General features: G+C 38.5%; 1 protein-coding gene across 2 annotated transcripts in view; it reads left to right on the top strand.

Moving 5' to 3' along the window:
• Positions 1-424: 424 nt before the first annotated feature.
• AKAP6 (A-kinase anchoring protein 6) overlaps positions 425-14,072 on the top strand; it is a 203,735-nt gene continuing 190,087 nt past the window's right edge. For both annotated transcript variants that reach the window (XM_088529284.1, XM_088529285.1), the window contains exon 1: positions 425-796. In XM_088529284.1, coding sequence (XP_088385410.1) covers positions 482-796 — 315 coding nt within the window. In that variant the 5' untranslated portion in view covers positions 425-481. The remainder of the gene's footprint in view (positions 797-14,072) is intronic.

Genomic DNA, 14,072 nt, shown 5'->3' on the forward strand with positions numbered 1-14,072 from the left:
CCTTGTGTGTGATCCAAAGTCAAGTGAGCAGTTGTGAAAAATGAACTTTCACTAATTTCATATAATAATTTCAGGTGACCTAGTGTGTTTTAATTCATGCTAGTTTACAAATACATATCTATATTAGCTCTGGACTTCAGTAAGTTCTATTAGCTTTGTTGGTGGTGAACTTGTTTCTTAATAATTGTAGGAAACCAGCACACACTTGGCAGCAATGAAAAGTAGCATTTTCAAGGTGGTGACTTTTTGCAGTGTTAGAAATGTGAGATGTGTTATTTTTTCCCCAAACAGCAAAACTTATTTAAAGATCTATTTATGCTTAGACTTCTGCTGTGGATTTACAGCAGACTACTTTAAAAGTATGATCTCTCCGAAAAGTTCAAGTTAGTTTTATTTTTAAAATGTTTTTATTTCAAGGTTCTCTTTTTGTATTTGCAGGTATTTGGGGAAGAATTATGGTTTAGACTGGCCCACGTTAGCAATGGATGTGGCACTTTCTCCCATGAGAACACAAGAACTGGATCCCATGCCTTCTGATGTGTCTCCCATGCTTATAAACATGACGCCTACAGTGGAAAAGGATGGGGAAGAGGATGTGATGAAGGAGCTTGATTCTGGCCAGCAGTATGAAAAACCTCCTCCTCTCCACACTGGGGCAGACTGGAAGATTGTTCTTCATTTGCCAGAAATTGAGACATGGCTTCGGATGACATCGGAAAGAGTCAGGGATCTGACATACTCTGTGCAGCAGGATTCAGATAGCAAGCATGTGGATGTGCATCTAGTACAGCTGAAGGTAGGATGAAACTTACATTGCAGACTTCTAAGTGAAGGTGTTTTCCTGTGCTCTGCTGCTGGCAAAGCAAATTAAAGGCCTTTTTGTTTAACTGCAGTAGTATGTCTGACAGCCTCTATGCTTAGAAGGTAAATAAATCCTTCTAGAAGGAAAACCAAGTGCCTCACTTGCAGATTGCTTGCAACATTATTTACTCATCACTTAATTCAACTGTCATGAACATATCTATAAACACGTTGACAGTCCATGAGCACCAATTTGCAGGTATCTGGCTGGAAGTCTGCAGAAGGGCCCAGAAATCTTCCCATTTTTAACAAATTGCAGTCCTGAAATCTCCAAGTCTGTGTTCAGTGAGTACAGCAGCTCTTTTGAAAACTAAGATGGTTTCAGGGACATTGTTGTGTAAAGGTTACATTGAAGGTTGAACTCAGATGGGACTACAAAATGGTAAATAAAATGTAGTGATTTCTTAGGTCTGCGTTTTTGTAAGAAATACGAATTGGTCAGATTACAGTGTTCATTGCAAGGAAACAGCTACTACTTCGTCATTAAGAGAATGCATTTCTAAACTGGGGCTTTGCCAAAAAATCTCTTTTAAATAGTACTGCTGTCCAGGTGTCAAACTGAAATATCAGTGTTGAATCTTTTAAAAAATTAAGGAAATTCAAGGCAAAAGTCAAATGTCAAATTAGTATTCAGTGGACCTGTGTGTGTGTTTGCATGGCTTGGTCTGCTGCAGCAGATGAAGCATGCTTTTGAAGGCAGCAAACAACTGCCAAAAATAGCAGCACATGTTATCTCTTCAAACTGAGCTGTCTTGAGAGTTCTGCATTCTGAGGCCTGTTTATGCAAACAGAGCTTTCCTTCTTACTCAGCGCTATGGTATTTTATGTGTTTATTTTAGGACTGAGGCTTTAGGCAGTCTTAAAATATAATTCTGCGTACTAACACTCACCATAGAATAACTGTACAATAATCAATGCTAACCAATTAGAGCTGATTAGTTTTTTAATGCTCCAGACATTATTAGCCTTTAATAAGGTTATGGCCAGAACATGCAATAGTCTCTTAGAAAGTATGTCTAAAAAAGTGTTATCATAGGCAGGCACGAACTCTGCTGACCCCCGGCTTGTGGCAGTAGCCGGACAGAGTTAATCTCAGACTGAAGAGCTGTGGAGCCTTTGGGCTGTACTTGCCTGGAGCTCGGGACCAGCTCAGAGCACAGGCAGAACTGATTTGTGCCTGCTTGCAAAAGAAGGATGTTCTGTACACACAGCTCCCCTTCATTCATCCTCCAGAATGCTTTATTTCCAAGGGGGTCAGTGAATTAATAGCATTCCTTGCAGTTTTTTTTTAAAGTTTATTTGCAAAGTAGTAAGTCATCAGTATTTCATAAAATTCTTTACTAATGTTTTTTCCATGTAAGCAGCTCCTAAATTGCCTAGGGATTGTTCCCAACTAGGAAGGGATCTGGTTAATGCAATTGTAAAACTGGGCAGAGACTAACATATCTGGCCTGTCAGACTGGGAGGGCCTGTCACTGAGGCTGTCAAACAATTTGTATACAGACCAGGACTTGCAGGGAAGAAGTGCTGTCTTTCTGTAGGTGTATGTGTGCCTGTTCATTATCAGAACTTGCATTTGCAGATATAATTATGATTTTTTTTTTTTTTACAAAATAAACTTTTATGAAGATCTTAGGTAACAGCAAAAGTGTCAGAAATGTGTGTTCAAGAATATTATGAATACAGTTCTCCTGTATGTCTTGAAAATCCTATACAGTCAAAGAAATAGGATTCCAGAAAAGCAGATTTTGTAGAAATGCTTTCCTCTGACTTTTCATTTTATATCATTTACTCTTGTATCCAGTTGCATTCTGTTGCTTAATGAAAATCAGCTAAGGAAAAAAAAAAAAAAAAACTGTGGCAGTAGTATTTCAGTTCAAGAAAAATAACGCTATTAGGGCTCTTGGAATTTTAGACCCAGCTCTGTAAGATGTATAGAACAGGGTAATTCCTGCCATGGTCAAGGTAATAGACATGTTTAGAGAAAAGGAAAATGCGTTCCTCATGAATATAATGAACTCAATGCATCTGCAGCTAATTGATGCTTATTTTAAATGCATAATTAGGAAAACTATTTTTAGGTGATTTTTTTTTTTCTTCTCCCCTGCTTTGGAGTCCAGGATGAGAGAAGCAAACTGCTTCAAATGCTGTTTTTAAGGAGGGAAAAAAAAAACTGTCTTGATAATTAATATTTTAATAAGTAAGTCATAATGCAATTGCTGTACTAAAACAATGCATCTGCAATATAACACTTAAATTTTAGGAATAAGATAATGTTATTATGAGAGTTAATGTTAAGAAACACTGTAAGATGAACAACCAGATGAGAACAAATCTTGCCCATTTCTTCATACTGCAAGTTGAAAGTCAGTAAGAGCACACAGCCAGCCACCCCACATGGAAATTTTGACATAAATGTGATCTAAAACCTGCTCTAATTTATAAAACGTGATTGTAATTCTTTTCCAAAACAGCAGGAAGTGGGTGATTCATGTTCAGCTTGTGATGTAGCAAAGGAGCTTGGAGCTCAAGTTACAGCACAACCTACTCAACTCTTATCCATTGCTGGTGAGAGTGGCTCTCAACTTTTAATTCTGTATAATTCTGAAGCTGTCAGTTATTGAATGGCACCTTTGTTCTTCCTCAGACCATTTCCCACTGTACCTGTGACACTTTCAGTTCCACACCAGCCTTTCTGATATACTTGAAGTACCTTCCACCAGTGCAATATTGGTTTCATCTGCAAATTTAGTTATTGTTCAAACTACTCCTTCATTCAAATCATAAAGACAACAATGAATGACACAAACTTGAGACAAAACTCTTTAACACAGTATGTACTGTATATAATTTTTACCTTGTAAATGCAACAATATTTTCATTTTTTCCATAGCTTATTTGCCTTGGAAGCAATGCAGTTCTATTTTCACATAGTTCTACTTGTGTTAAACACTTAAAGTTGATTTCTCTGGCTGTCAGTTTCCTTGTGGGGATGGGGCTGGTTTTCATGTCATAGCAGACTCTTATTCTATTTTCCGTTACAGAAAAATTGCTTAGCAAACAGTCTTTTTTTGTCAAGATTTGCCAAGATCTGGAATGCCTTGATTATAATCAGTTATCTGGTCATCAGTCTTAACACAAATATAACTGCTACTTTTGTACTCAACTAGTTAACTAGCCCTTTGCCTTTAGGGCCTGTGCTGAAAGGACTCTTTAATGACACTTGATAAATTTCAGGTGCTCTCATCCTGTTAAAGCTTTAACCTTCTCTGAGCAAATTCATCTCAAAAATTTGAAGTTTGATAGAGCTTGAATGCTTGTGTTCCCTGAGTCAGGAATGTTCACTATGATATCAGTAGGTATAAATAAAACCACATTTGAATTTTTCTTAAAAAGATCTTTTCCCTAACATTTTCAGTGTCCACTGAGGTTTGAATGACTTAATATTTGAAATTTTCAAGGTCCTTATTTAACTGTGATTATGTAAAAGGTTCACAGCTGAAGGCTCTCTAGGGAATTCGTATCGCAAGTTTGCTAACAATACTTTGGGTCTTTGTTCTCAGTGTAATGTATGGTGTTTCCATGTTAGATTAATCATTTAAAGGGAAATATGTAGAAAATTATTTTGCCCTCAGCTCCCAGGCTTTGGGCAATTTTCAAAGTCTCACCTTAATCTAATCTGATATCAGGTCATTTGGTTGTGGGGAACTGAAACACCCGATAAATAGCAATATGACTAAAAACCTATAACATGAAAGCCATCGTACTTTGTGCACAGCAATCCCCAAAATCCGATGCAGTCTGGCTAACTACAGATGTGATGTCTGGTTTTCTTATAACCCAGTGTCTTAGGTAAGCACACCTTAGCTAGAAATGCATTGCCTAATTGGCTGCATATCAAAATGTCTCTTTGTGAAAGTGTGGTGAAAGATAAATTTACTACATGGTACATTGTTAGTGGAATATATTTATGTAAAAATATAGGTTTATATTTTACTTGTATCAGTGAAATATGTGTATTTTTGGAGAAGAATGGGTGTGTTCTAACTAAATCCTTACTCATATGTACTTTGTGCAGTTGTCCCAACATCCTCAGTTGGCCAGCTCCATATACCTAAATTTATTCACCTACTATGTAAACAATTGCTTATAGGGTTTGTTTAGGTAAAAACAGAACTATTGCAGATTGTGTAAAGTGTTTGTAAAGGTATTGCTTTATTGGTATTGCTTTAAAGGTACTGCAATTCTTGTTGTTTTTTCAGATCAAATACATTATGTACTCTAGCTTTATACTTCTGTGTTGCAGTATATATCTTCTATATTTATTCTACCCTTTATGAACACAAGATTTACTCTAAAGGAAGCAACTGGATGTTTGAAAAGATCTATTTGCTTTGTCTTTGTTCTAAACAGCTCAGTAGAATGAAAAATCTACTAGAACAATCAAGTGTAAATGCTGGTAAATATAGTTTAACTATTTCAAACATTGGGCTTTGTGGAGGATACTTGTTTCTCACCGTTTGGGCTTGAATATACAAAACAGGATTTCTTATGAAATTTTCATTTCTGAATAGTTAAGTGGATCTGCTTTTTTATTCTTTGTGCCCTGCTCTCCAATTCCATGCCCAGAGCATAGTCCTGACTTGTAGAAGAGCGCAAAAAAGTCTTGTTTAGAGTGACAATTTTAATGGAAAAGTTTTGTGTAAACATGTCTTTAGCATGTTCTAGCATGCTTTACAGCAGCATAAAGACAACACATGGTTAGGGGCACTGTCATAATATTTTCACCTCTGTGAAGTTGATAGTTACGATTTATTGGCCACAACCTCTAGTTGCAGTAATGAAGAGTGGTTTCAGTAACAACAGTTGATAATAGCATCCCTGGTGTTAATTTAAACTGTTCCTTCTCCAGATAGTTATAGAGCAACAGGGGCCTCTGCAGTGAGCAATGTCCCTTCTATTTCCTTAGCTTATTGCAACAAAATATATAAATTACTTATCTATTGAAAAGATAGGACCTGTATAAACTGACCTGACAACCAGAGTAGTGATATTTATCTAATCTGAGTTTGTCTAAAACTCCTCAAGCAGGAAACTTTCCTTTGGTTCTAACTGACCGTCTGTGAGGACTCTTGCCTCTGCAGGCTCTTTTTTTTTTTTTTAACCTTTAAGCATTTTAGTATTGCCACTGACTATGTTAGCTTATAAAAACTCAGTTAACTTATTTCTCTTCAGTAATTTTCAAAAAAGCAAACATTAGTGTTAACGGCAAACTGTGATCTGTAATTATTGGTGCGGCCATATTTGTAGCCATGCAATTTTCAAATGGAATTTTATGCCTTCAATATTTTGCTAATGCATACTGGTGGTACTTAAACTTTAAACCGTTAAGAAAAATGTTAATAGATCACTCTCTTTAAAATGGATTAAAACCCTACAACTCTAGGCTAAAGAAGAGTGTCCTTTTCCCTCCTCTGCCAATATTGTATGGTCTGTATAGCAGTTTTCTTAATACTGCTACAATTAAGTAAGCAAGTGTATTGATATAGCACATTTATACAGACCCATGGCTCTTGCTCTGTATGGATGCTCTGGGCCAAAAGAGCGTAAATGTTACTGAAGATCCATTGACTGGGAAAGCTGGGATTGGCCCTGTTTTCAGGTATCAATTTAGACACAAAGCTATTGGTTAGAGTTCAATAAAAGGATGAAAGAGTTGTGAGGAGTGCTGGGGGAAGCAAAAACGGTAAGAAATTCCTATCTGGGGTTGTATCATGCCTGCATAGAAAAATAAGAAGTCCTTGCTCGTCTGCTGATATGTGTGATATGTTGAGAGCCAGGAAGGGCCTAACTGGTGAGGCCTTCATCCGGGACCTAGGTGGTAGTAGAACCGGCTTGCTGACTGAATCAGAATAACAAATAAACAGTGTAGCGTGTGCTGAACTTCTTTAGTTTGGGCTTTCTTTCCAGAAGACCAGGGAATGAACCTCGGTAAAAATGCCTGGGTTCGAATAATGCTGGGAGGGTTAGAAGATACCAGTGCCAGGTACTTGCCCTTCTGTGCTTGAGTGAAAGGGGAGGTAGAGATATCAGTATGTGAATTACTCAATTTAGGTTTTAAGGATTTGGGGTCTTTAGGTGTGATTCTTGAGGTATGTATACTGTTTGGAGTATTTAAGCCCCCTCTAGCGCAGGAAAAGATCAGACCAGTGTCTAATACTGGCTTGAGCTTCTCCAAGGGAATGCTCTCCTGCAGTAGCATCTAAGCAGCTACTGACATACAATGCAGTCTATTTGGGCATCATGAATGATGCGTAATTTGGGAAGAAGAAGATATATGGGAAGAGTAGCACATGTAATGCCACTGGTATCCTAAGGTTGTCCTACAATGGATGCTAAGATTATTCAGCAGTTAGGGACTCAAGAGAAGAAAATTGAAGTATGCTTGTGAAGTATGCTTGTGTAAGATGGCAGGTGTTTTACCACTCTCTTTATCTAGTTGTTAAAAAATGCCCTATAAAATCTCACACCCACTCAGATATGGCTATTTTTGAAAACAGTTATTCCTGAACTTCTAGTTTGGACTTAGCAATACATTAATGTGTGTAAGTGTCTACTGACCAAATGTAATGGTTACTTCTCCCTCTTCTCTGTGCATGTTGCTGTTATATTACTACATGCTAATACAAGCTTTAGAAAAATGAGCCAGTGTACTCTACTAATAGGCTCTGAGGAAAGATTAGAGTTAATGTTCTGCACAGGTGTTAGTTGTGATCTTTCTTAGGCTGTCTCATAATGTGATTCAAACACAAATGTTTACTAGATATAACAAGCTTTTAATTATGATGAAAAAGTGTGTTGATAATAGTACCTGCTGATGACAATTTGCTAACAAAATCTTAATAGTAGATTGATGGTATGAGTAAAATCTAGTAATGTTAACATTTTTCAGTTAAAGGCCATTGATGTCATGATTTGTATTTGAAGGGGAGAATTCCAAAGGGAGTTTTTAATCATGGTAGCTGTGATTTTTGCCAAAGTATGTATATTTTCATGTAGACATATGCACACACCAGTGCTAAATAGATTCCTGGGCTTCTTGTTTCCTGAAGATTGAAACATATAATTATAACTTAGATAATATTTTATAACATGCACTTAGTTAACAATGTAAACCAGAACTATTATATTTCCAACTTTTTTGCTTAACATATTTCAGTGTGGATATATTTCTTTCTGGAAATATTTCTTATTCATTAAACCGGTACAGTTTGTTGCTTTTTCATTTTATAATTGCATATAATTATGTTTTGGAGGTATCTAAAAGATATAATATGGCATGAAGGAGCAGTCAAAGAACAGGCACAGGAAACTGCACAAAATGTAAGGAATTTTTTAGCTGGCTTCATTGTTAAAATTGCCTGCTGGGCTTTTTATTATGAGAGCTGACACAAGAAATGTCAAGTTGCAAGATGACGGCTGTCTGAGAGCCAGAAATGCAGCATGAATGTTTCAGTAACCCAGAACTCCTGGGCTTCAGTAAGAAGTGTAAACAAGTTCCACAAGTTTATGATTTTAAATATCTTTGGGTGTTTGCCTCCTGAATTGTATGAGCTTTTTTCCTCAGAACAAAATCCTGCTCTGTATTGTTAACTGTTGAAGAGCCTTCTGTGAGTTGGTGTGATCTCTTAGTAAGCCAATTAATCTCATAGCCAAGAAGCAATTAAGCACAGCAAGAGTGTTCTGCATTTCCCTTGGAGACAAATGATGTGTCTGTATATCTTTGTATTAAGATGTAGCCCTAAGGACAGGCTAACTGATCCTGCATCCCCTTGTCCACATATTTTCTATATGGCAGAGCTGCCCACTTTGCTGTTAAGTCTCCGCTGCCTAGTACTGGGTTGTGGTTGTGTGAGATACCTCTGGAGGATTAAGCTGCAGTGTTTATGTACTCTGCCCATACCTGACTAATGCCTTCTGTGTAACTATCTTAAAGGAGAATGCTCAGAGGCAGAGACAGGTGATCAAGAATGTGATCGTTCATACGATGGGCTGAGTAGCAAGCAGGGACCCAAAACGGGAGCAAAGAATTCCCAGCTACCAGTTCCACCTCAAACTTTATAAATCCTCCTGCTACTGCAAGTGAATCCCTGGAGGAAGATTACAGGTTTTGTGAAGTCCATTATGATTCTGTCTCCCTTGAAGGGATGGAACATGTGTTCTTATAAGAGTAATGTTTTTGTTTCTTCTTGGAAAACACATACCATTTAGAAGGCTTAAAGTAGCACTGTGCTAATGATTGTAATACTCCAAAGTTTTGACAGATCTTTGGTAAGTTTTCACTGTGTGTGTAATCTACTGGAGTCTGTGAGCACTTTGTGATTTCCTTCCTGTTGATTGGTGTATGGTAGCTGAGGAAAAAGCATATTGCAATTTTGAATAAATTGTATTTTTTCTCCTTTGTTGGCCTGCAAGGATAACTGTCTTGAGCAGTGGTTAGACATTTCAAAAACACCTACAATCATGTCATATACAGTTTTTCTTCAGGTACAAGCCCTTTATCTTGAAGAAAGTGAGTACAACCACTGCTAATGCCAGGCTGCAGTCTGTGTCAGGTAATACATATGGAAAGGAGTTTCCTATTTGTCTTTCTAAGTGGTTATAATCTGACTGTGACTGGTGTTCTGAAATAAATTCATATTCATCATTAACCTACATACATGCATGTAATACCAGAAAAGAAATTCAGGACTGCTATTTAGTATATATATATATATATATATATCCATTTATTCCTCCTCCGCTTCTGCTTTTTATCCCATTCTTCTCAATTCTCTCTCCAAAAATATTTGACTGAATGCAGCAATTCACTGTAGTAGGTCATTTAATCTGTTTGTGTGATGGCAGTTAGCCTCAAGCTGAGCTATAATTTGGTAATTAGGCTGTTGTTCTACATAGGTATTGATGGGTATTCTATGTCTATGTATCTGTTTAGTACCCTGACAAAATACAAACATCACCTGACACACAGAATACTGAGTATACTCTTTAAGTGAGTAACTCCACTGAAGCTAATTGCTTGCATGTTTGTCATTGACTCAGTTTAAACACTCATTACATCAAGTAGAGTGTCACCATTTTTGGTGTCTTTATACTGTCAAAAGAGGCGATACCAGATAAGTGACCTCATCCTGTGCAGGAGCTAAAGAAATTCAGGTATTCCAAACCAGTTCTTGTCCTCAGGCAGGTTTCACAGGCAGCTAAACCGGCATTTCTGGGTATGAATAGCTTGGTTGGGTTTCTGGAGAAGCCAGGAAAGACTAGGTAATTAAGAGGAAAGATGAATGGACTAAAGCAGTAAATGTGAAGTGTGTTAAATTAGTTGGAAGGAGAAAGGTTGAAAACTTGCGAGGAGCTGAAAAGAAAAAGAAATGTAGCTAGCCAGATGGGTGGTTCTTCAAAATCTGGTTACTGTCTGCATAGCACCCCATGTTTGCTGGCTGACATAGAAATAAAGTCTCTTTGACACTGGGTAGCAAGAAGTACGCTCAAGGAGTAATTTCATAGTATAAATGGTACTATCTTTGTGCTTTGAAAATTTTACTTTCATAAATGAAAGACTGAAAAGATGCCTTCAGGTGTAAGACCTGAGCACAGAGGAGAAATAAGTGTTTGAAAGTAACAGCTGATGGGTACAGGTAAAGAGAAGAGGAGTAGTTTGGAAGGACAGCAGAGCATGTGCAAGGTTGCTTTGCCTGTTGGAAGGCAAATGAGTGGAGCCAGGGAGTCCAGAATGTGCAGCTACTTGCACCCCCTACAGTGCAGCTTCCTCAGGGTTCTTGTATATGATACATATAATCTTAAAAGAGTACCTTAAATAGCCACCCTGTGAATCTCAACCAGCAGTTCGACACAAGACATTAATGCAAAGTTAAATAGGGAAAGTATACATATGAAGGAAGCTAATTACTTAATAGAAACACTACATCTTGGATAATTTTGCTTTCAAAGAAGGCAAAATACTGTCAATACTGTATCTCACAATTCAGGTGGAATAAATGAGGATTCTTTTACTTAAGTGTTTTTAACACCCTGCAGTTTAAATGTTTTTGATCTGAGATGTGTGAGAATAGTTTTCATGACTCACACTTCTCCTTAAGAAGCTTTCTAGGTTCATGAATGAATGAAATGAATTATAAGGTCTCCTTCTATATATATATTTCTGTGTTTTATTTCTAGTTGTTAATGCTATTGAATAAATATTTAGAATATTAAACTATTTGAATTACAGATTTCATAGTGAGCTCCATTGATATTCAAACCACTATCTTCATTTTTGTAGTTACAGTATCTGGGGTTTGTATGTCTTTTGCCTGTTGTTCTTCATTACTAGCTAAATTTTCTTTGCTAATGCGTTGCCTCACATAGAGCATCTGACAAAGCTATTGACTCAGAATGATAGAGATACAACTAGTGTCTTTGTTGTAGATGTTGTTTGAAAATGTATTAAGACAAAACCCAGATTATTTAGGTATCTCAGAACTATTGGTAAAGAGCTATGTTGCCATATAGCTTAGAAAGAATAGCTTAGGGGCTTTGTTGGTTAGAGTAAAATAAATGGTTTTCTTACATCACTAGCTTTGTTTTCTAGCCTCTGTTCTATGTCCCTTCTCCTTTATCTCTTTCTTTTTTTTTTTTTTCTCCCTTTTGTCTTTCAAAATTCCCATAGGATTCTCCTCACTTTTTTCCTTCCTGTTTGTCCTTTGCCAGCACACACTGCAGAGTCATCTTCTGCTCCCATGCAGAGTTGCTGCTTCAAACAGCCTTTTCTTTTCCTTTGTCTGGACCAAAGCCACATTGTGGGGAGAGGGCTGGAGCACATGCTGGAGTAACGCGCACTGCACGGGAAGTGCAAGTAGGGAACAACACCATTCCCTACATGTGGGCCAGTTCTCACTGGAGGAAGATTTAAAATCTTTTTCTATGATGTTCAGAGGGGGGTGGGAAAAATATAGTGTGCAGGGCTTGCAGCTACCTCAGTTTGTAGTGTGGCTCCTGCAGCAAATGAGGCCACGGGCGATGAGCTGTGTGCCTGGCTGGCTGTGTGTTCAGGCTGTCTCCTGTGCCTGGAAGCCAGTTCTGTTGGCTCTGATGGAGGCTCTGTGCTGTGCCCTCCATCTTCTCTGACTAGAGACTAAAACTGAAGGGATACTGGTTTGGTTTTATTGCTGTTTGAGAAATTTGGTGTTGAGTAAGAAATACAGTTGTTAACATTGAGAGGCAGCTCCACTTTGGTGTTGCAAAATGGGAATAGGGAAGCAAATACACATTAGAAATCTACATGTGTCTCCCAGTGTCCTCTGTTAAACCAAAATTATGAAATGCTTTGAGCCAAGCCTACTTAGTAAGGCCTCACTTGGTCAGCCTGCCCTGGGAGAGTTGTCTTCTGTGGAACCCAGCTGCAGCTGGGTGGCCACCCAGGGCACTGGAGTGCACTTGCCAAGGCCAAAATGAGCAAAGATGCAGTAGTTCCATGAAGCAGGAAACTTCTGTTCTCAGCAGTATGCACAAAACCAGAGAACTGGGTGCATTTAGGGCATAGGTTTGTAAATGCATGTCTGTAAACCTATTGAACTATGTGGGACCACTCAGATGTACAGAATTAAACAGGAGTGTTTGTCATTAGTATGAAAATGTTTGTAATGTCTTTCCTCATTAAGCCATTTTTAAGAAGGAATAAAATCTGTACAGACTTGCACTCCCATTAGTGAAAATATTTTGCAAGGTGCAAGTTTCATGCCCTTTTGTCCTATAGGGAAAACATTTGCAACTTACCCTGTTGGCTTACTATATAAGAATATTCTTAAGAGATAAACTACAAGCTTCAAATGTGTTTGTCTGTAACTAGTTCGGTCTGTTGTTATTCATTTTTTGTTCCTTATTCATATGCCATGCAGAAAACCTGGAGTTTTTGTAAGGATGGAGGGCAGCATGAAAACCCGGAGCGGAGCGGAGCGGAGCCCGTGTGCAGCGGTGTTCGGGGCGCAGCTCGCTCACCCGCTCCGCGGAGAGGCCGTGCGGCCGGGCCCGCCGCGGGGCGGCGCGGGATGGCGGCCGCGCCTGGGCGGCAGCGCCACCTAGCGCCGCACGGAGCGCCCGGGGCTCTGCGGCACCGCAGCTCGCGGCGAGGGGGCAAAACAAAACACCTCGTCTTACATGGTGACATTAACAGCCCGAAAGGGAAGGGGTGTACATTATGTATGTGCTTATCTATACCGGTGTTCTCTCGAAATACTTGACTTGTGCAGTGCTTTATAGAGGAGGGAAAAAATAGCAGCCTGGCTGTACTGCTGCTGGGAGATGGTGTTTAACCTCGGGTTAGCCCTAGGAAGGGATATATGTGTAGTCCCAGCAGTTTCTCTTGGGAAGACAGAATTACAGCTCCTACAGTTGCTTATGAATCCCTAATGTTTTAGGGGGTTTTATCTGCTGTTTTCAAGTTACTTGCACAGTGTAAGTTAACATTACCATTCTCGGTGTATATACATGATATAATTGCAGAACAGATGGGCACAGTGTGACTTTTACAAAAGCCAACAATATATTGGTAGCCAAATTGGAAATAGGAAGGCGCCATCCCTAACATTATCATCGCAACCTTTCAGAAAATTCCCAAGGAATCTCTCTATTCAATAGCATATTTCTGTTACTGCTTTATCTGAATTAAATTGTGAAATGTAAATATGCTTTTGTATTTTAGAGGAAGCCTTGCTAAAAAAACAAGTTTTCTGGGAGACAACTGTTTCCCAGGCAGCTGTCAATGTGTAACATGCTGGAAACATCTAGCATGATAAAATTCTAGCATCAAGAATGCCCTTATGCTTTAAGTAGACCTTAACGGATTTTGTTAACCGTAAGTTCCTGGCCATCGAATGTAGCAACAGCATCAACTTTTTAGAGCTGCTTATGATTTTCTTCACTGCAAAATGTAAGCAATGAAAAATGCATAGGGGGAATGTGGGGCCCAAAAAGAGGTTAATTGTATGAGCTGGCACATGTATGCTCCACATCTGAGTGGGATTTTTCTTACAGGAAGCCCTGTAGAAAGTATTCACTCAACGCAAACAGCTGTGCACATCAAATCCTAGTCAGAAGCACTGTGAGCTATGCAACAAAATACTGTGCTGATTTCTAGAGTGGGATGAATAAGG

This window comes from Tinamus guttatus, unplaced genomic scaffold (assembly GCF_059628265.1).
Source record: "Tinamus guttatus ecotype Peru unplaced genomic scaffold, ASM5962826v1 Tinamus_guttatus_pri_ptg000327l, whole genome shotgun sequence".
Lineage (NCBI taxonomy): Eukaryota > Metazoa > Chordata > Aves > Tinamiformes > Tinamidae > Tinamus > Tinamus guttatus.